The sequence below is a fragment of the Mytilus californianus genome, unplaced genomic scaffold (genome assembly GCF_021869535.1).
Source record: "Mytilus californianus isolate M0D057914Y unplaced genomic scaffold, xbMytCali1.0.p SCAF_2, whole genome shotgun sequence".
Lineage (NCBI taxonomy): Eukaryota > Metazoa > Mollusca > Bivalvia > Mytilida > Mytilidae > Mytilus > Mytilus californianus.
In genome coordinates, this window is record NW_026262668.1 from 21,427,283 (window position 1) to 21,451,334 (window position 24,052).

General features: G+C 32.2%; 1 protein-coding gene across 1 annotated transcript; it reads right to left on the reverse strand.

Annotated features, from left to right (window-relative positions):
* On the reverse strand, positions 1 to 24,051 carry LOC127729492 (surfeit locus protein 1-like). The gene is made up of 9 exons (XM_052237332.1): positions 23,972 to 24,051; positions 13,778 to 13,903; positions 9,901 to 10,022; positions 7,892 to 8,089; positions 5,589 to 5,667; positions 4,861 to 4,908; positions 3,057 to 3,171; positions 1,490 to 1,571; positions 1 to 156 (listed from the first exon to the last, which is right to left on the reverse strand). Exons 1-9 carry the CDS (start codon positions 23,996 to 23,998, stop codon positions 51 to 53), a joined length of 903 nt encoding a protein of 300 aa, XP_052093292.1. The 5' UTR covers positions 23,999 to 24,051; the 3' UTR covers positions 1 to 50.
* Between the last annotated feature and the right edge of the window lies 1 nt (position 24,052).

The window sequence follows — 24,052 nt, forward strand, 5'->3', positions numbered from 1 at the left end:
TATAAAACCATGTTTAATTCAAATATATAACAATAAATAAATAATAAACGTCACAGTCCTTTCTCTCTCCTATATATCTCATGTAACAATTTTGATGGAGCTGGTCTGACGAATTTCCTATACCACAGAAATCCAGTTATTGCACAAAGGGAAAACCTGAAAAATTTATAGAAGTAAATTGGGTTAAGGTAAATTTCCAAAAATTTTGTCAACAGAGCTATATAATAACCATTTAATGGATATATATACAAATATTTATCTCTATTATAATTTTTTTTCTCTATATTATCTCCACTGAATAAAGCATGTGTACTGTTTGTTATCAGTATAATTTATTGAACATGAATATAAGATTAAAACACATTCTTTTTATGAAGCAGAAACAATCTGGCTATCTGGACCATGTTTTGTTTGTGTGTTTTTTTTTTGTGGTTGAGTAAGTTGTTTGCATGGTATATACTGTCAAATATTTTTGTTAATCCTTTTTATGTATTATGTTATTGTTTTTATGGACTGCAGACAGATCTTATACAGCTTTATTAGAACAAATAAATATGGTTGTTGTATTTATCTGTTTGTTAAATTCACATGTGTTAAAGAACAGATGTCTTTTAACTCATAACTTAAACCTACATGGTTTATACAGGCATATATTTTCTTGTGAAGGCATAATTCAGAAAAGATTGACTTATAAATGTAGATGTTTCATGGTAAACCACAGAATTTTGAATACTTTCCCTGTATTATGCAGAGAATCTAAGACAGTAATTTATTGACCATCACCCTGTAAATGTTTAAATAATACACCAATACATTTTCTTTATACATAAGATATATTTATGTAAAGAATAAAAGTCTCTCAAGTGAGTGTCTTCTTCTTACAACATTTCACATGAGTTTATATTGTCTTTTATTACAGACTTAAATAATAAGTTTAACTACTATTTGAACACCAATTGGACAAAATATTGCTTCCCTGTTTAAATAAACTGTTGACACAGAGATATGTCTCACCTGTTCGCATAAAATTCAGAAAAAGACAATCTGTTGGACAGCAACATGATTTATTAATTCAGTCGCTGGACCATTATGTAGTAGGCAGGGCCTCAAAATAATCGTCAAACTGATATGTACTGATAGTAATGCAACTTTATACAAAATATCATTGATCCATCACAAATAGATCCTATCAGTATCAAACTAACTTAAGCAGAAAACTTAACACTGAAAATTGCTAATTAATTCAAAGTCACTAATCCATGACCTAGGGGGCAGGGCCTCGAAATAGTTGTCAAACTGATATTTACTGATAGCAATGCAACTTTTTTTAAATAACAATGCTCTATCACAAGTTGTCTCTATCAAATTAACTTTAGCAGAAACTTAACAATTGTTTGACTACAAAGGTCCTATGTTTCCTTACGAAATTATAACATATTACAAACTATTCTTAGAAAGTTTGACCCGTAAAGGTTAGACTTGTCCTTACCATGTTATAATATATGATACATGATCATTATGCAGCTTGACTACCGTTTGACCTCCAATAGGTCCACCTCTTACTGTGCTTGCTGAAAATAAACAAAAGTGTAAAAATTTTAAACTAGTGTAAAAAGAAATGGTAAAAATCTTAAAGATACTTACCAGAAAGAATTTGAAAATATAAATACATGCAATATTCCAAACTATAAGATTTCTCAGAAGTCAAAGGTTAGAAAGGTGACTGCTAATGGCTAGTCCATTAAATTGGACATGGGAGGGTAGTAAGTAACTTCTTTGAGAACTTTTGCACACTTCAAATGAATATAAACCATAAATAACCTACAACCAACGTTAAAAAATAATCTTCCTTTTATACCCTCCCACATTTATTGTAATGGAATATAGCCCTCAGCACTGCTGTATATGAAATATCTTGCATTCCATTTTCTCAGGAATTGTCTTACCTTAACTAAAAAAGTTTTAACTAGTAATAATGCTGATGATATTTTGTCTTTTGAAATCTTCTTGAGTAATCATAATAATTGTTTCTTTGACATGTATGTACCTCATTTTATGATCCATTCCTTTCCAAAATTAATCAATGTTTGTCCTAACATTTCAATAGTAAACAGTAGTCCACACTTTTAAGGGGACAGTACAGACACGAAAAATGTATAGCTCAAATTGTATACAGATCAATTAAAAAATAAAAATAGTATTGAAGAACTTTATCTGACCATGTTCTCAACCCATTTTAATAAATTTTCAAAATTTATGACAGATATCAAATCATTCAGTGTTTTTTTTTTCTTAATAAACTTAATAGCTTTTCTTGTAATTAAACATCTCTGATGTTCAAATCTTCTGTGTTAGGGTGTTCCTGCTGATGGTTAATCCAGATTTGTGTTAGGGTGTTCCTGCTGATGGTAAATCCAGATTTGTGTGTGAGTGTTCCTGCTAATGGTAAATCCAGATTTGTGTTAGGGTGTTCCTGCTGATGGTAAATCCTGATTTGTGTTAGGGTGTTCCTGCTGATGGTAAATCCAGATTTGTGTTTGGGTGTTCCTGCTGATGGTAAACCCAGATTTGTGTTAGGGTGTTCCTGCTGATGGTAAATCCAGATTTGTGTTAGGGTGTTCCTGCTGATGGTAAATTCTGATTTGTGTTTGGGTGTTCCTGCTGATGGTAAATCCTGACTTATGTGTGAGTGTTCCTGATGATGTAAATCCAGAAATTTTAAAAGTGTTATATTCAGTTTTTTGAATAATGTTATAAATAGTGGTAATGATTTTGAAGAATGACATTTAAAATATTCATATGAAAATGAATTGCTGCAAAATACCCTATTACTGTTATTGTGAAATTAGTAGGCATGCGTCATAGTAAAAACATGAACTGAGTCCGACCAAACTATCAATGTTACAATTGTTAAAAGAGAAAGTAAATATTAATATACCTAAGTTTGCATCAATATAAACAGGGACTGTTTCAAGATAAAATGTTAAGATAATATACCCAAGTTTGCATCAATATAAACAGGGACTGTTCCAAGATAAAATGTTAAGATAATATACCTAAGTTTGCATCAATATAAACAGGGACTGTTCCAAGATTTTTGGCAATCTCTTCTATGTCTCTGTAATACCACAGATTGTGTGCTGCATTATTTTTTGGGGTAAAACTATTTTTCTGAAAGAAAGTTGACAAAATATAGTACCATGTCTTTTAGCACCACAACAAGTTTAACAACTATTTAAATGTAAATGGACCACAAAACTAAGGTCGAGTTCAAATGACCTTTCAGATGCTACTATTTGAAAAGAATTTAAGAAGTCAAAAATATAAATAAAACTTAGCATGAAAAGTTTGATACTTAGTTTTATGTAGATATATTGTATTCTTTGTGATTAAAGTTTCAGATATTGAACCATTTACATGTAAAAATAAAATGCTTCACTGAGCGCAGCTGGATACGACCGCAGAGGTCCAACCCTGAAAAGTTGGGGCAAAAATGGACACAATATTCGCGCTTGATACAGGTCTGAATTTGGATTGTAATTAAATATTTGACACATAATAGGTTTCTGACACAGAATAACTGTAGTCAAAGTACTTAGAATTGGTTATATGATTTGAATTTATATTCAATTTTTTGCTTTTGTGCAATACACTATGCTGTTGCGAATTGACAACCCCCCCACCCCAAAAAAAAAAATTCCCCCCCCCCCATGTTTTTGCTTTTGTGCAATACACTATGCTGTTGCGAATTGACCCCCCCACCCCACCCCCACCCCCCAAAAAAAATTTACCCCCCTTGTTTTTGCTTTTGTGCAATACACTATGCTGTTGCATATTGACCCCCCCCCCCCCAAAAAAAAAAAAATCTGAAATGAGAAAAGATTGCCTTTAATAGTAACTTCTAAAAATAAATTGACAGCTAACCGCCTCAAGGCAATACAACATTTCTTTATAAATAATTTAAAAGAAGTGTAAGGGAGGTAAATCCAAACATACGCAACATTGTTCTTTAAATGTGTTTGGATTACCTCCCTTACACTGCTTTTAAATTGTCCATTAACCAGGAAACCCTTGTTTTTCCCTCTTTTTTGCCCCTAATTCCTAAACGGTTTGAGCCATAACCCCCCAAAGCCAATCCTAACCATCCCTTTGTGGTATAATTTCAGAGAGATCCATACACCGTTCCACAAGTTATTGTCTGGAAACTAGAAAAAAGCTTATTTGGGCCTCTTTTTGACCCCTAATTCCTAAACTGTTAGGACTATAACCCCCAAAATCAATCCCAACCTTCCTTTTGTGGTTTTTAACCTTGTGTTAAAATTTCATAGATTTCTATTTACATTTACTTAATTGTCCGAAAACCAAATATCTTCCGACGACAACGTGATACCAATATACGACCGTAAAATTTTTTGGCGGTCATATAAAAATGATAGATATATTTCTTCAAATCAAAACACTCTTTATAATCAGAAATTGAGGTGATTCCTTATTAAGGCAATCACTGGCCAAACCTGGAACTGAAACAAATATTGGATTTTTCCCTAATGCTACAAATGATTAATTTGATTTCAAATTTTGAGGAAAATTGTATGTCAAATATAATACTGTTAAAAACATATGTCAAAATCTGTCCCTTCAAATAGTCAGATGTCCTATACACATTTACCATTCCAGTGCTTCTAGAATGTGGAAAGAAAACATTTTTCCAAATGTTTTTTTTTATTTGGACAATGTTGGATGTATCTCTTTTACATTTATCAGCATAACAAAAGTTTTGTAAGACACTTTCTTGGTTTTAAAAATTTATCTTTTTAAATAATTTTTAACATCTAACATTTTTAAAACATGATGTCTTACCTTTTCATCTGTCCTCACAACTCCAACTATTTCAACCTCCCCTTCTGGCTGAAAACAAAAAGTGAAAAATGAGGTAAAGACAACCAGCAGTCAACAATAAACCCCACAGAAAGCTAAAGACTGATCATCACACTTTAAAACCTTTATCATCTTCATTTGAAAGTTATATTGTCTGCTGGATGGTAATCAATCATATTCTAATTCTGTATGGATTTGAATTGGTTCTAATAAGTTTTATAAATTGTGATAAACCTCAAATTGATTACATATTTTCTTGTTCAAATTCCTCCACATACATTGGGAATAGTGGCTTTTTTCTATTAAATCATTTAGAGAATTAGATTCTAGCACTTTACTCCTTTGATTACAATATTTGTCCCCTCTAAGTTGACAGTTAAGGTTAACTGGTTCTAGCACTTTACTCCTTTGACTACAATATTTGTCCCCTCTAAGTTGACAGTTAAGGTTAACTGGTTCTAGCACTTTACTCCTTTGACTACAATATTTGTCCCCTCTAAGTTGACAGTTAAGGTTAACTGGTTCTAGCACTTTACTCCTTTGACTACAATATTTGTCCCCTCTAAGTTGACGGATAAGGTTAACTAAATTGATAAATATCTTAATCCATAGAGTGGTGTAATAGAATCTATATTTATCTACAAAACCATTCAGTCCAAAGGTAATGTTGGAATAGTGAAATCAAATTTCAAAAATATTATTAAAGTTACCTGAGTTTCTGGTCTTTTGTATAATTTTCTTTCATCTTTATTTTTAGGTATCCATCCTCTGTTGACTAAAATTGTGGCACTATAAGAGAGATTTATATTAATATCAAACTTTGTTAATTTCTTTTCATTTTAGACCACTTTTCACATATATATACTAGATTTATGGTTGATAGACAATGTAAAACTGAGCTTTCAATTTAGCATCTATGGGAAGGCATCTTGTATGCATTGCTTTATATTTAAATATTCCTAAGCATAAGTGAATGAAATGCTCAGCTGGCTGCAGCTTAAGACGACCGCAGAGGTAGAACCATGAACAGTTGGGGCAAGTATGGACACTACATTCAATCTTGATACAGCTCTGAATTTGGATTGTGATTAAATATTTGACACAGCATAGGTTTCTGACACAGAAAGAATGTGGTCAAAGAACTGAAAAATTTGAAATTGGACTCTATTATGGTCCAATATCCAAAATCTAAATATAGGATTAGATTCAGCATATCCAAGTACACCAAGAATTCAATTCATTTATTTATTAATGGACAATGCAAGCTAAGTTTATAAGGGGTTCACCTCATAAAAAAATTAATGTATACAGAATAACAAACAAACCTACTACCAGGTTCTTCAAAAAAATTTACAAAAATAAACTGTTATCACAGAGATATGTCTTGCCTTTTTGTAATTTTGATAATGCAAATGTTGAAATTAAAATAGCAATATTTTAACATGTAAGTTATGCAAATATTCAAAGTAAATGAACCGTGACTGAAGGTACATGGCTAAACAGTCTCCATGGAAATGAGATGTGCAATGCTAATACAACTGCATACCAAATACCATTGACTTATTATAAGTCGAGCCCTTTAAACAAACCTAAACACAAACACTAACTTGTAATATATGTAAATGTTTCAAAGTCAATGAATCATGATGAGGGGGTGGGGCTATATAATCTCCATTGAAACGATACTTGCAAATGCCAATAAATTTGAATACCAAATATCATTGACTTAACATTAGCAGTTCATCTTAAACTGATCTAATCACAAACTAATACATGCCGTAAACTAAGCAAAAGTTTCAAAGTCAATAGACCATGACTGAGGGGGCGGGGCCAAATATTCTCCATGGAAATGAGATGTGCTAATGTTTATACAACTGAATATCAATTAACATTGGACTACCACTATTGGTTCCCCTTGAACTGACCTAATCACAAACTAATACATGTAAACTCAGCAAAGTTTCAGAGTCAATAGACCATGACTGAGGGGGTGGGGCCATATAATCTCCATGGTAATGAGATGTGTCGATGCTAATACAACTACATACCAAATATCATTGACCTACCACTAATGGTTCACCATAAACTAGACCTAATCACAAACTAATACATTGTTGACGACAACGCCGCCCCCCGGATGCCGGAAACAGCATACCTCAGTCTCGCTTTTTGACTCCGTCAAGGCGAGACAAAAATGAAAAAAATAATTTCCAAAATATCATTCCTCATTAATACAATGTCTTTAAAAAAATCCATAAACTTACCTGTAATTATTTTTCAAAATATCTAATACCTCTTAAATTAGATTTGATGATGTGTTTATTTTTAACTATTACTCTACTTTCAATTTCTATTAACTACAGGTCTGAATTCGAATTGTGATTAAATATTTGACATAGTATAGTTTCTGACACAGAATGAATGTGGTTTAAGAACTTAAAAACTTGAGATTGGACATTTACCTGTTATAGTCCAATAATCAAAATCTAAATACATGGTTAGAATCTGCATATCAAAGAACATAAAGAATTCAATTTTTGATGAAATCAAACAAATTCTAATTTTGGACCCCGGTTTGGACCAAATTGAAAACTGGGCCCAAAATCAAAAACCTAAATACATGATTTTGAATTAATATAATCTACCTGTTACCCATCATTGATTACTTATTCTCTATATAATCTATCTGTTACCCATCATTGATTACTTATTCTCTATATAATCTATCTGTTACCCATCATTGATTACTTATTCTCTATATAATCTATCTGTTACCCATCATTGATTACTTATTCTCTATATAATCTACCTGTTACCCATCATTGATTACTTATTCTCTATATAATCTACCTGTTACCCATCATTGATTACTTATTCTCTATATAATCTACCTGTTACCCATCATTGATTACTTATTCTCTATATAATCTACCTGTTACCCATCATTGATTACTTATTCTCTATATAATCTACCTGAAGGAATCAAAACGGTTACCCAAAATTGAAAACTTACTTTCTGTCTGACAATTTAAGTGGTGTGATGAGCCAGAAACCAGTCTGTCTACCAGAGGATAATAAACTACCACCATGACCAGAAGAGTACATTGCATCTTTTATATTTGTTCTAGGTCCAAGTTCTATAGATTTAGAGTGGTCAAATACACCTCGAACTTTTACACACTGGTATTCTAAATCATAAATGTCATCTAATCTGTAAAAGATAAATCTATTTATAAGCATTGTAATGATTTTTTTATTTATCAATGAATTGAAGAAGTGTGGATACAATAAGACACAAACCACCAAAAGATATCGAGAGGTCAACAGTCTTCAATATTCATATATTAGATGGGTTTCAAGCTAAAAAAATCTATCTAAGGCCAATAGCTCTAATAAGGAAACATATTGATAGTTTCAGTCAAACAGACATTATGTCGTAGATCTTTGTAGGGAAGAAATACAGGTTTGAATAAGTGAACATGATCAGGGGTCTTGATCCAGATTTTTGAAGGTGAAACCTAGGGACTCATCATTTTTTGCCATGGTGAGTCCAACAGTAGGAAGAAGAAATTCTATTGCTATATAATTGATCATTTCAGTCTCCATGACAATATAGAGCAAGAAAATGACTTAACATTTTGATTATTTTTTTAAATTGCTGTAAAATGATATGTGTGCTTAGTTAATACAATATTTTACAATCTTGACGCATATTTTTATTCACAAGTTTTGAAAATGATGAGTACAGGACTCATTTACTCGCCTTACTGAGAACCCTATATCATGTACATGGAATTTAGGTTGAAATCAGTCATTTTATCCAGTCAAAGGCCTCATGACAAGATTTTAAAAAAATGTTTGAGAAATAATATTAAACTGAAGTCTGAGAAGCTTTAGGCTATTGTTTATACAAAATAGTATTTTCATCTTTCTGGTTGTGCTGTGTTGCAGCTTCATTTCCTATAATCCCTTTTATCCATGACTGGGTACTTTACTTTTAGTGGAGGCAATATGTTTCTATACATCCATTCCAACAGTACCATGACTACTGTGGATTATTATCATTAATGGGATACCAATTTTCATGGATTTCTAGGGTACAGGTGAACTACATATCTAAAATGTTCTTCAACTGTTCAAAGGAGGTCAATTTTCTATAGGCTTGTATGCAGACTTGTAAAACAGATATCCATGAAAACTCAATTTTGCCTTAATCCACACAAATAAGTACCCACGACAAACAAATAAATCCACAGTATCTTATATCAACATATATATATATAGGCAGCTGAACATAGGTCACTTGGTATTTGAGAAATAAACTTGGAATTAAAGACTAAATCTAACACAGAGAAGACTGTGTTTTAGTTACAGTAAATTTTTGGAACAGACATAAAATTGTATAAAAGTATGTCACTTAGTATCTAAGAACTCCAACATATAAACCAGTAACTTAAACATGAGATATCATTCAGCAGGAACAAACTAGATGTTTATATGACCAAATGAGGCCGACCAATTACATTGTTTATATAGGTATTTCTACGTATCATATCAGAATCACAAAATAAAAACATTACCAAAATGTTGTTCAATATTCTGAACAGGTTGAAAATGCTTCCATCCTATCCATTTTGTTTATATTCCACAATTATACAAATATAATGTTCAATAAAAAAAATTGACAAATAAAAAAATCGAACCAAATTGAAACCAGATACACAATATATTTTTGTGTGTGCCTTATCTGTGAATCCCATATTTTAACAATACCATTAATTACAATCACTTGGATTTCTGCCTCAATTATCAAGTTCATTATCTAACAGTGTCCTCCACAGAAACTTTGGATCATATCCTGAATTCAAAGACAATTTTTTCAATTGACACACTTTGTGGCATGTTACATTGTATTATGCAACAAAAATATCACATCAAAATATGGGATTTATTTATGCATGATTCTATTTACATAATGGCAAAGTACAGGCATTGAATGGAGAACAAAATCATGTTTCATACTTGCTGGGAAGAGGAACTGGATTATTTCCTGTTTTTTCTTCTAAACTTTTTATGAGCTCCAACTTTTCTAGACGTCTCTGAATTTGCCATACTCCAAGACAGAAAGCTGCTACAGGGACAGTCTGAAAAAAATGCAGAAACAACATGTATTTTAGACATCATAACAATGAGAAATTTGAATAATGTTACTGTAAATTCAGAAATTATTGCGAGGTTCTTATTAATGCGAATAATGCGACGGAAAGAGTATGGCAATAATAAGAACTCGCATTCTGATATCTGATACATATAGCTATAGATATATACATATAACTGTATTCAGATTTTCGTGAAATAGCAATAATAAATTTCGCATTTTAGTCCATTTTAGTCCATTCTTCCAAATTCGCAAAAATAAATGCACGCAATAATTTCGGAATTTACAGTAACATTCCTACATGTACCGTAATACGTTTGATTCATATCATTTCCATTACCAGAGTAAAACTCTTTTACCATGTTTACTATACACTGATTTGTACTAACATGTAAATGTTTTATGGGCTAACTGCATCCCTGCACCTTTGAACTGACTGAGTCATTGTGCCTGCTTAACATTTTTCAAACACTCATCTTTATTCTTATGTACATAAACCAACCCTGCCTTAAGAAATATATTGATTTTATAATTTAACAAATTTATCAGTCATATGGAAATTATCCCCATTAGAATATTTATTCCTTTGCTCAATGTACTGACATAGTTTAAATAAATAAATCATGTTATCCTAGACTTAACACAGTTTCAACCAAAAAAAAAATTATACAACTACAATGACAATGTTCTGTTTAAGAAGAGAGGCGAAAGATACCAAAGGGACATCTAAACTAATAAGTGGAAAATAAACTGACAACACCATGGCAAAAAAAGAAAAAGACCAAAAGACAAACAACAGTACACAAAACACAACATAGAAATCTAAAGACTGAGCAACACAAACCCCACCAAAAACCAAGGGGTGAACTCAGGTGCTCAAGAAGAGTGAGCAGATCCTGATCCACATGTGGCACCCGTTGTGTTGTTAATCATGCTAATATAAGTACAAACCTGGTGATAAGTCTATTTAAGTATGTCACATTAAATATAGGAAGCTTGATAGTTACATACAGGTATCAAATCAATTGAAAAAGTGGTATTTCTATAAACTGGCATTCCATGCAGGTATTGGGTAATCGTTATTAGTAATTTTAATCATCTGTAATTGATTACATTACAATGTAATCATATGTAATCAGTAATCCTGTAATTTCTGATTACATGTTATTGTAATTTAATCGATTACAATGTAAAAAAAACTGGTGTAATCATGATTACTTTTAGATTACATTCATATGATTACTTGCTGATTACAAATTTTGTATATGGAAATAGTTTTTGATATACAAGCATGAATAAAAAAATCATCAAATAAGTATTTACTTTGATTGATCCTATCTTCTATATAACAAGTTTTGTAAAACCAATCTTGGACATGTAGAGTGAAAATGTGTGATTTACTTTGTAAACAGTTCACTAAATGAATTTACCGTCCATTGGCGTCCAAATGTTTCATTGTGAGATTGAGTCCATGTGATACAAGAATATGCTTTGAAAACATTTGGTGTTCCCTTCTGATTTTTTCTCCAATTTTAGTTTACACAAAAATAAGTTATAACTACATGGACATTCTTCAATAGCATAGAACATAAGTTTGGGGGATTTGAATCCAATTTTTACTTTGATCATAGACATAAATGAGCCTACTGAAATAACACTGAAATTTAGAACCAAACTCTTTTCTTTTTTTTTACAATTTGTATAAATTTTGTTTTCCATACATATTTGATATGTGCTTTCTACATGTTCTAAGCATATCAGGTCTGGAAATTTTTCATATACAAAATGAAAATAAACTCTTATAACTTAATTAAGAATTTAGACAATTAATTTTTAATACCCAAGCTTATCTATTGTTTGTCAAACAAGAGGCTCTCAAGAGCCTGAATCGCTCACCTGTATTTCAGAGATGATTTTTAAATGTTAGCAAACTTGACGAACAAATTGTGTAAAATTGTCTTTAAAAGGTAATAACTCCTTAAGGGGTCAATTGACAATTTTGGTCATATTAACTTTTTTGTAGATCTTACTTTGCTGAACATTATTGCTGCTTACAGTTTATATATATCTATAATAATATTCAAAATAATAACAAAAAACTGCAAAATTTTGTTAAAACTACCAATTCTGTGGCAGTAACCCAACAATGGGTTGTTCGATTCATCTGATAATTTCAAGGCCGATAGATCTTGACCAATTAAACAATTTTACCCCATGTCACATTTGCTCTAAAAGATTTAGTTTTTTAGATATAAGCCAAAAACTGCATTTGACCCTTATGTTCTATTTTTAGCCATGGCGGCCATATTTGTCGATGGATACAAACTTCGGATACAATTTATAAACAAGATACCCTAAGGAACATTTAGTTAAAGTTTGAAGGTAATTGGCCCAGTAGTTTCAGAGGAGAAGATTTTTAAATGTTAGCAAACTTGATGAACAAATTGTGTAAAGGGCAATAACTCCTTAAGGGGTCAATTGACAATTATGGTCATATAAAATTTTTTGTAGATCTTACTTTGCTGAACATTATTGCTGCTTACAGTTTATATATATCTATAATAATATTCAAAATAATAACAAAAAACTGCAAAATTTTGTTAAAACTACCAATTCGGTGGCAGCAACCCAACAATGGGTTGTTCGGTTCATCTGAAAATTTCAGAGCTGATAGATCTTGACCAATTGAACAATTAAACCCCATGTCACATTTGCTCTAAAAGCTTTAGTTTTTGAGATATAAGCCAAAAACTGCATTTGACCCCTATGTTCTATTTTTAGCCATGGCGGCCATGTTTGTCGATGGATCAAAACTTCGGATATAATTTATAAACTAAATACTCTAAGGAACATTTAGTTAAAGTTTGAAGGTATTTGGCCCAGTAGTTTCAGAGGAAAAGATTTTTGAAATAGTTTACAACGACAGACGACGACGACAGACGAAGCCGACAGACGACGCCGACAGACAACGGACGCCAAGTGATGGCATAAGCTCACATGGGGCCCTTCGGGCCCTGATGAGCTAAAAAAATGAAGCTGTAATTAACACCTGTAAAAACATATGTATGTGTAAATTAATGATCAAGTAGTCTTATTGTCTGTGGGGTCATTATGACATTATTCATGTATTTGTTCAGGTTTATTTTTTAAATGGGCTAAAAAAAATTATAAAAACAGTGTTATTTCTTTATCAGAGAAATGATACTCGTCTATGCTATCAAACAATACACATGTTACACTGCTCCATGTCCAAGTTCTTAATAACATGAATATAATTAAAATACATGTCTTTAAAAAAAACAAAATTTTTCACAAAGAGTAGCTTTTTTATGAAAGGATAAAAAAGTTTATAAAATATTTTTTAATATCACAGTATACAATGTAATCGTAAGTAATCCTAAGTAATCATGATTACTTTAAAGGAAAGTAATCTAATGTAATTGATTACATTTGAATCTAGGGGTAATTGTAATGTAATCAATTACATTTGAATCTAGGGGGTAATTATAATGTAATCAATTACATCTGAATCTAGGGGGTTATTGTAATGTAATTGATTATATTTGAATCGAGGAGTAATTGTAATGTTATCAATTACATTTGAATCTAGGGGTAATTGTAATGTAATCGATTACATTAGTCATCAAATTAGCAAAGTAATTGTAATTTAATCTATTACATTTTAAAGTAATCAAACCCATCCTTGAAATTTCCATGCCTACAATAATACTTGTACTGTACCAATAATATAATTCCTCCCTCATTAAATAGTCCACTTTTTATGTATGGATCTATTCTTGGTCTCTGTAAAGGTTTGGTAGACTGTAATCTCATCAGATGCAAACATTGTGACATTATTCTCTTCATCTGAAAATAAATAAATGGAAAATTTTATTTTTTTTACAATTCCAAGGTTGCACTAACATGTATAAAATGATCATTTGAATGCCAAATTAATTTTATATCAATTAATGGGGTTTCTGTTTGACAGAAGCAAGGAATGATTGACATGGGTAACATTATATGCCCTGATCACTGAGTTTATCAAAATTTTTACTATTCACATAGGCAGAAAAAGACTGTTTAAGAACATTGACATTCGACTGTATCCTATTCTTACTACAAAATTGTTTCTGATACAAGAATGATTTAGCTTTATCTTATTATGTGTTTTACCATGTTGATCATGTTGATAGGTCATGTTTTCTAAATAAAATTTAATATAATAGCAAACTCATCATGCTCATTTCAATAGCTCTTTAACTTTGCTAAAACTTTTACAGACTAGCAAAATCTGACAAGAATTAAAACTTTGACCAGCATTTCATCTATGTGCAACTGTGTTAAGTAAAAGTAAGCTAAACCAGAAAATTGCTCCAAATACAGAAGGCCTGAGAACACAGTTATTTCGTAGTACATTTCTTTTAGACAAAAAACGCAAATTTAAAAAAATCGCACATGCTCTATCCAATAAAGATTTTTGCAGTGTAGTATACTACTTTTGGGACAATTATATCAAAATTATAGAAAAGTCTATCGGCTCTAACTCAAAATATGGACAATTTAATGTTACAGTGTCGATAATTCAGTCTGACAGCTTCAGACCTACTAATTTTTGACCTTTTCAAACTGGACCAAATTACTACTTTACCCAAAAATTCATACCCCAATTTTATTTTTACATATTATTTCTTCTTCTTCCGGTTAAGTACAGGCCTCCAAGGGGGGTATTATCATACCGTTGACTATTTACATACTCAATGCGAGGAAAACATTGTGGAAAACGTGCATATAAATATATATATATATATATACAGTGCAGTTGTGCTCCATTAAAATCTGGCTAAAAACAACTTCACTATCTATCATATCTGGATGCCTTGCACACCTTGTTTGAATGACTCAAGGGTTGTGCATGTTACTAAGGATGCTGGTAGTCCATTCCAGATTCGGATTGTGTTGGGGAAGAACTGCACTGATTCTAGTTTGTATTTGTTATCCTTAGTTGCCTGGTCCCAGATGGTACATGAGTATTCCATTAATGGTCTTATAAGTGTCTGCTAGCAAAGTGCTTTAGGTGTAATACCACCATTGATTTTCCCCTATTAGTCTTTGTTAAATTTGCACTTTTCAAAAAATTGTGCAGAATTTATCTTTGTTTCAAATAAAGAAATACTTGGCATGAGTAAAGATTTATCCTGTCCAGTACTATAGAAAAAATTTCACATAACATTTCATTGCATATAAGAAAATAACCATCACTGGAAGTTAACCAATCAAATTTTCCCCCTTTTTTAACCTGTGTACAAGCTTTAGTAACCATGTAACCTCAAGTTTCCAAAATATTCTATAGAAACTCCAAATAAAGAAATGATGGTGCTTTGAAATACCCAAGGTATATGTTTATGACTCAGAAATGTTTTACTGCAATGAAATGTAGGATCAATTCCCTACAACTGTCAAATTCAAGGGAATATTTTTTTTCGACCTATTTTCGTATGCAACCGGATGTGACGTACTATGATTTGGTGGTATTACACCTAAAGAAGACTTTTTTGTTAAATTAAATGAATGTGACTTTTTTCCTATGTAATACTGGTTATTTCAAGCATTCCTGTCAAGTTTTGTCATAATCAGTTCAATAGTTTGAGAAAAATTTAGTATAATGTAAGACGACATCTACAGCGATTCAAGCAAAATTTCTTCGAAAAATCCAAACCAAGCCGCATCATGATAGAATATAGTGTGGACCAATAAATGATCAAATATTTATCTCATCTGCCTACAAACAGTTGAATATGATACAAAAGATGACTTTAGGATGATAAATACTACTAATGGACCTCTTTGTCTTCCTAATAAGGTCTCTTTTGGTCCATTTATACCTCTCATTTCCTCAAAATTTCTACTTTTTAGGCCAATAAATAAAAATTTTGGGGTAATTTTCACTCATTTATGATAGAAATGTTATTATAAATGATTAATTGAAGTATTCAAGCTGAATGAACTATCCGTATAAAAGTTTACTGTCTCCAAGGAGGTTTCAATAAGTCCTTACGTAAAACTTAAATTTACGCCGCGTTCCAGAGAGGGACATAAAAAACTTCTTTTTTGGTGAATAAATTGCTGTTACTGCTTTAAAAATAATTTCATTTACTTAAAACTATATATTTATTAAAGTATTTCTTAGGAAAAATTTTCTAGTATAGCAGAATATAAGAAATAAGGAGAAAAAGCTCCCCAAAACTCTAAGTATGGCTTGTTCTGTCAACTAATATTCATGGTAAAGTCCTATTTCAAGGAAATTTTCTCATAAAATGTATTTTGGAGACTCAATCCACTCAGAATATTTCATTATTTGTAATATTTCACTTAAATAGCAAGAAATTTTAACACATGAGAGTACTCACAAGGTCAAAGGTGCATGTACAGCTTCCCATATTAGGTGTAATACCACCATTGATTTTCCCCTATTAGTCTTTGTTAAATTTGCACTTTTCAAAAAATTGTGCAGAATTTATCTTTGTTTCAAATAAAGAAATACTTGGCATGAGTAAAGATTTATCCTGTCCAGTACTATAGAAAAAATTTCACATAACATTTCATTGCATATAAGAAAATAACCATCACTGGAAGTTAACCAATCAAATTTTCCCCCTTTTTTAACCTGTGTACAAGCTTTAGTAACCATGTAACCTCAAGTTTCCAAAATATTCTATAGAAACTCCAAATAAAGAAATGATGGTGCTTTGAAATACCCAAGGTATATGTTTATGACTCAGAAATGTTTTACTGCAATGAAATGTAGGATCAATTACCTACAACTGTCAAATTCAAGGGAATATTTTTTTTCGACCTATTTTCGTATGCAACCGGATGTGACGTACTATGATTTGGTGGTATTACACCTTTAGTTTGGCTAGGGCAGCTTCTGATGTTTCGTTGGAGAAATGCTTTGGTTTAGTTAGCCTTCTTCATAATTTTGCTAATGTGTTGGTTCCAGTTGAGATTTTGTGTATAGTAACCCCCAAGTATTTTGCTGCGGACTTCTTTGAGTACATGTCCATGTATTTTATAATTCGCTGGTATAATTTTTCTTTTAGTAGTAACCCTAAGCAGCTGACATTTCTGGGGGTGGAATTCCATCTGCCAGTCTGCTAAATCCCATTGTTGTAATCCAGTCAGGGGTACTACTTGTACAAGTAATCTTTATTTACTTGAAGAAGTAAATAATAATATACTTTTATAAGTAAATATTGTTATGTTCATTTTTTCTTATAATGTTTGAATAATCTCCCCTTAATTTTCTCAAAAGTTTACTTGTATAAGTAAATTTTTTTTACAATCCCTAAAATTCTCAAGTTTTGAGATGTAGAAACATGCCTTTAACAATTTTTCTCAGGTTAACTCATAAATTTTGATTAGAGTTCAATGTTTCATCTCATTAATTCAACAAAGAAACTAATTGCGCAAAGATCTTAAGTAATTGTGCAAGGCCTTCAAAAATTACCCCTTGGTGGCTTGTAAATGAGCAGTGTTCTGAAGATAACAGACAAATGAGATTTTCATTGTCCATGAAATTACACTTAAATGATTAGTAAAGACATCTGCAAAGGACAGACAATTAACAACTCTATTAGAGCAAAGAAGTAATGAGAAATTCAAGAAAAGAAGATAGTACGACTAATTTTTTACTTGTATTAAAATTGACTATAAAGGGCAATAACTCCTTAAGGGGTCAACTGACCATTTTGGTCAAGTTAACTTATTTGTAGATCTTACTATGCTGAACATTATTGCTGTTTACAGTTTATCTCTATCTATAATAATATTCAAGATAATAACCAAAAACGGCAAAATTTCCTTAAAATTACCAATTCAGGGGCAGCAACCCAACAATGGGTTGTCCGATTCATCTGAAAATTTCAGGGCAGATAGATCTTGACCTGATAAACAATTTTATCCCCGTGTCAGATTTGCTCTAAATGCTTTGGTTTCAGAGATATAAGCCAAAATCTACATTTTACCCCTATGTTCTATTTTTAGCCATGGCGGCCATCTTGGTTGGTTGGCCGGGTCACCGGACACATTTTTTAAACTAGATACCCCAATGATGATTGTGGCCAAGTTTGGTCAAATTTGGTCCTGTAGTTTCAGAGGAGAAGATTTTTGTAAAAGTTAACGATAACAGAATACGACGGACGACGACGACGACAGACGACGGACGCCAAGTGATGAGAAAAGCTCACTTGGCCCTTTGGGCCAGGTGAGCTAAAAATTTAATTTACCTATTCAAACCATATCATTATTATTTGCTTTTATATATAAATCAGAAATAACCAACTAACAAATTTTAAAGAAAAAAAATTAAAAAAAAAAATCCCCCCCCCCAAATTTTTTGAACTCCCTTATGATTCATCACCCCAAACTCAATCCCAGCCTTCCCTTTGTGGTATGGTACCTTGCAGTACAATTTCAGAGAGATCCATACACTTGAACACAAGTTATTGTCATGAAACTAGAAAAATGCTTGTTTTTTGGTCCCTTTTTGGCCCCAAATTCCTTAACGTTTAGGGCAATTAACCCCAAACTCAAACCCAGCTTTCCCTTTGTGATATGGAACCTTGTAGTACAATTTCATAAAGATCCATACACTTACACACAAGTTATTGTCCTGAAACTAGAAAAATGCTTGTTTTTTTGCCCCTTTTTGGCCCCTAATTCCTAAAATTTTGAGGCAATTACCCCCAAAATCAATCCTAGCCTTCCCTTTATGGTATGGTACCTTGCAGTACAATTTCAGAGAGATTCATACACTGGAACACAGTTATTGTCTGGAAACTAGAAAAATGCTTATTTTTGGCCCCTTTTTGGCCCCTTATTCCTAAACATTTTGGGCAATTACCCCCAAACTCAATTCCAGCTTTCCCTTTGTGATATCGAACCTTGTAGTACAATTTCATAAAGATCCATACACTTACACACAAGTTATTGTCATGAAACTAGAAAAATGCTTGTTTTTTGCCCCTTTTTTTTGCCCCTAATTCCTTAAATTTGGAAGCAATTACCCCCAAAATCAATCCCAGCATTCCCTTTGTGATATGACACCTTGTGGTACAATGTCAGAGAGATCCATACACTAACACACAAGTTATGTCTGAAAGTTACAAAAATGCTTATTTTTGGCCCCTTTTTGGCCCCTAATTCCTTAACTGTTGGTACCATAACCCCCAAAATCAATGCCAACCTTCCTTTTGTGGTATTGAACCTTATGGAAAAATTTCATACAGATCCATTCACTTAAACTAAAGTTAGAGTGCGAAAACCAATGTGTCTTCGGACGACGACAACGCCGGACAACGACGATGACGACGCCAACGTCATACCAATATACGACCACAAAATTTTTTTGCGGTCGTATAAAAATCTGAATGTCTAAGGAACATAACCATTGATAACTAAGACAATAAAATAATTTACCTATACAAGTAAATAAAATACACTTGTATAAGTATCTTACAAATTTACTTATATAAGTATATTAATATTTACTTGTACAAGTAGTACCCCTGACTGTAATCCGTCCAGATCTTTATTGAGCTTGTCAGTATCGTCTGTATTTTTTATCTGATGGTACAAAACACAATCATCTGCTAATAGCCTGACTTTTGATGTTGATACATACTCTGGTAGGTCATTGATGAACAGCAAAAACATGAGCGGGTCTAATACACTTCCTTGAGGTACCCCAGACTGTACAGGTGCCGACTCGGATGAATGCCCTTCAAGTAGGACATGTTTTTGCCTGTCTTCCAAGAAGTCTCTTAGCCAGGTCAGAGTTGTACCTCTTATACCATAATGGTGTATCTTGTGTAGAAGCCTTTTGTGTGGTACCTTGTCATGCTTGTCAAAGGCCTTGGTGAAATCTTGTAGAATAAGGTCCATATGTCCCTTATTGTCGACATTCCTTGCAAGGTTCTGGATGGTATGAGCTGGGACTCACAAGACCGCTCTCTCCTGAATCCGTGTTGGGCATCATTCAGTATTGAGTGTTTCTCTAGGTGCTTATTGATGTTACTGCAGATAATGTGTTCTAGATCGAAGTTTGCACAAGATGGCAGTGAGTAAGACAGAGCGTAATTTGATGCCTGGCTTCTGTCTCCCTTTTTGAAAATTGGAACGACATTGGCATTTTTCCAGTCAGGTGGTAATGTACCTTGGTCTATTGAGGCTTGGAACAATGTTGTAAATATGCTTGAAATATCTGTAGCAACTGTTTTGAGCAGTCTTGTTGTTATCTCATCTGGTCAATATGCTTTGTTGATGTTATTAGGTTTGACAGAAGTTTAGAAATTTATATGTCCTCCATTGATGGAAATAGCTGTGTTTTCATACTTTTATTTTTAATGTTGGTTTTGTCTTCTTTGCTGTTGAAAACTGAAGAAAACTGATAGTTCAAGAAGTTAGCTTTGGTAGTGTTGTCCAAGTAGGTAAGGCCATCTTTGTTCTTAAGTGGTGCCACTCCTCCATTATTACATCTCTTGCTTTTGATGAAGCTCCAGAATTTTTTAGGGTTTGACTTTACTTCTGGGCTTATGATGTCATGAACATAGGTGGAATATGCCTTCTTACATTGGTTTCTGGCTTTTTTCTTTATTTCCTTATAATGCTTAAAATTATTGCTGCTGATTTAGTTTTCTGTGCTTTTTTTGTATGCTTTCTTCTTTCTTTTTGCAATGCATTTCACATTTCCATTGATCCATGGTTGGTGGTATCTTGTTGACGACATCTTTGATGGGACAATCTCTTGGATGTTTTAGAGGCCTGATTTTATAAACTCTCTCATCTCTGAGACTGGACTGTGTTTATTGTACAACTGGTGGAAACTATTTGCAAGATCCTTTGCTCTCTCTTTCATTTCATCTGTGTCTGCCCTTTTCCAGATATAGACCTTTCTCTGTACAGCAAGTACAGGTTTTGAATTTCTTGCTAATGTGTTCGAATCAATAAATACTATATCGTGATTATTAATTCCAGGTAATGATACACATCTGATAACTAGTGATGGTCTATTGGTTAAGAATAGGTCAAAAGTTGCATTTCCTCTTGTTGCTCTCCCTACTTACAAATGACTTACTATTTTATGCATAAAATATAAATAAATAAATTTGGAAGGTGTATCAAAAGAAATTTGCAAGTTATATACTGTCCACACTCATGACGGGTTGGTCTTTTCACCGCCTAACACCACAGCACACCACTGAACACCCAAAAAGTGAATTAAAACTATGAAAAAACAATAATGTGTGTCAATAAAAGCAGAAAACTGCTGAATTTGTTGATTTTTTATCGCAATTTCAAAGAATAATTTAACGGAGAATACTCACAGCATTTGTGAAAGTTTATTTATTATGTTATTGTTTCAGGAAATCAACTACATATACATGATATATATTGATGTCATTATTGATTTTTTTTCAGATTAAATGTCTATTTCTATATAACTATTGAAGGTATTATTTTGGTTCTGGGCAGATGAATTCTTTTTTTATTTCTTTCAATAAATATATTTATGTCATTTTTTGGGTCTGCTTTGTCATTCTGTAGTTAAATTTCGCCTTCCTGATCCTTCCTTAGTTTTTTAACAAACAAATAAAAGTTATATTTCTTAAAGGGGCACTAGCTGTCAAATTCATGTTCACCAATTCGACTCAAATTCTCATGTTTTATAACATATGGTTGAGACAAACTAAAGTTAGAGAAGGGAAACGAAAAATTCAGCAATTTTTATGTTTATAAAGGGACATAACTCAAGAATGGTAAAAGTGTTCTCACCAAATTTCGTACTCAATCTGTATTATGTAGTAATAAGCATTGTGTATAAGTTTCATAACATTTGGTTGAGGCAAACTAAAGTTAGAAAACGGAAACAAAAAATTTGTACTTGATCTTAGTTTTGTGGTAATGAATATTGTGTATAGGTTTCATAATGTTTTATTGGAGCAAACTTAAGTGACAGAATGGAAACTAAAAATTTTGCAATCTTTCATTTTATAAAGGGGCATAACTCAATAATGGTTAAAACGACACTACCCAAATTCAACTTGATCTGTGTTTTATCAGTGGAAGTCAAAATTAAACATTGCATTGTATAAAGCATTGATTGTAGTTGATTCAACTATAATCATGGACTAAGGAAGATAACTCCAATTTTAAAAATTACTTGATATTTAGAAGAAACTAAAAATTTTGCAATTTTTCCATTTATAAAGGGGCATAACTCTAGAACGGTTAAATGACGCCACCAAAATTCAAATTTGCTCTGTGTTTTGTGGTAATAAGCATTGTGTATAAGTTTCATAACATTTGGTTGAGGCAAACTCAAGTTAGAGAACAGAAACCAATTTTGGGACGTACGTAAAGACGGACAAGGGTAAAACTTAATGCCCCCACCGCTACGGCGGGGGCATAAAAATCTTTTACTGAATTGTTAAATTCTAGTTAATTAAGTAGTATTTGATGTAAAAAGTTGGAATAAAATTGTTTGTGGAATGCAATTTAGTTGTAACTCTGATTTTGAATTTATTAAATTAAATGAACTGTAAATAAACAAAAAGATAATTCCTCATTAAATTATTACATAATTTACACTCATACTCACAATCACGATGTCAAAATTTAGTCTCATTTCCTTTTATTTGTTAAACTTTTTACTTAATTTTAACAAAAAGGTAAAATAAATGATAAAAAGGTATAATTATGGGTGTTCAGCGGTGTTTTGCAGTGTTGATGACTCTCCTACTCTTTTTGGTGTTAATAATTGGTCTTGTTTCTTTTTTATTTGTTAAACTTTTTACTAAAATATGTGAAATAGATAAAATAACATAATAAAATATTGTTTTTTTCATAGTTTAAGATCATTTTGGGGTATTCAGCAGTGTTTTGCTTTGCTGTGTTCGGTGGTGTGCTGTGGTGTTCAGCAGTGAAAAGACCTACCGCTGACTGACACTAGGGACTCTATTTGTAGACAACGAAAATCAAAGGATGATAAATGTGTCCCCGGAACAGAATCCCAAGAGGTATTTGTGAATATGTGTTTGTGTGTTTGAATTCTTTGTTGAACAACCTTTATACGTTTTATTGCATTGTATTCTGGAAGGTGAACTTTTTAGTAGTAAGACCAGTCTGAGACTACTTTAACTGTGTCATAGTAGTCTCAGGACCAGTCATGGTCAGGTTTGCTGGGGAACTGGGTAGGCAAATGTTCATAATAATCTGTAGTCCAAATAATTATGACGTCTTGCAAGGCTATTTTAATTTTTTTTTCTGTGACGCCTTCCTACTGGTCCAAATAATTATGACTTCTTGCAAGGCTATTTTAATTTACGGTGTAGGAAGGCGTCACAGAAAAAAAAAATTAAAATAGCCTTGCAAGACGTCATAATTATTTGGACTAAATAATATGTACCGATACAGTGTCCTCCCTTACACCTGTTACACTATTCTGTATCTGTATCAGTATCTGTAATTAATCTTCACCTCCAATATAGGAGATCGAGGAAATCCTCATTTAAACTATAACCCAAATAAAATCACACAATACTGTCATGACTGTACATCATGTACATGCAACTTTAAAATATTTACAGTTAAACATAGACGTTGAAATTCATCAGTGTTTCTAGACCCGTGAGAATTTTGATAAAGGACCAGTAAGAAGTCTATTACTCATGGTGTAGTCCAAATAATTATGACGTTTTGAAAGGCTATTTTATTTTTTTGCTTGGGGTGGTGCTTCTAAGAAAGGAGGAAGATATTATAGAGCATACATACATGCTTTTGAAATATGACAACTATTGCAAATGATAGTTTACTGAAACATTACTTTTCTTGACACACATTTTGAAGCTATTTAACTAAACATAATTTTTTAACCTGTTTTCTAATGCCTGAAGAATTCATTTTGTCAGGTCTGTCAAATATTAGCAGCTCTCATAGAAGAAGGCGAGTTTAATG

Excerpts from the sequence above, each read along its gene's own strand:
- LOC127729492 (XM_052237332.1), bottom strand. The coding sequence starts at position 23,998 with ATGAATTCTTCAGGCATTAGAAAACAG. Across the intron at positions 4,909-5,588 it reads ACAAAAGACCAGAAACTCAG|CCAGAAGGGGAGGTTGAAAT; the intron begins GTAACTTTAATA and ends TTTTGTTTTCAG. Across the intron at positions 157-1,489 it reads GTATCATATATTATAACATG|GTTTTCCCTTTGTGCAATAA; the intron begins GTAAGGACAAGT and ends TAAATTTTTCAG.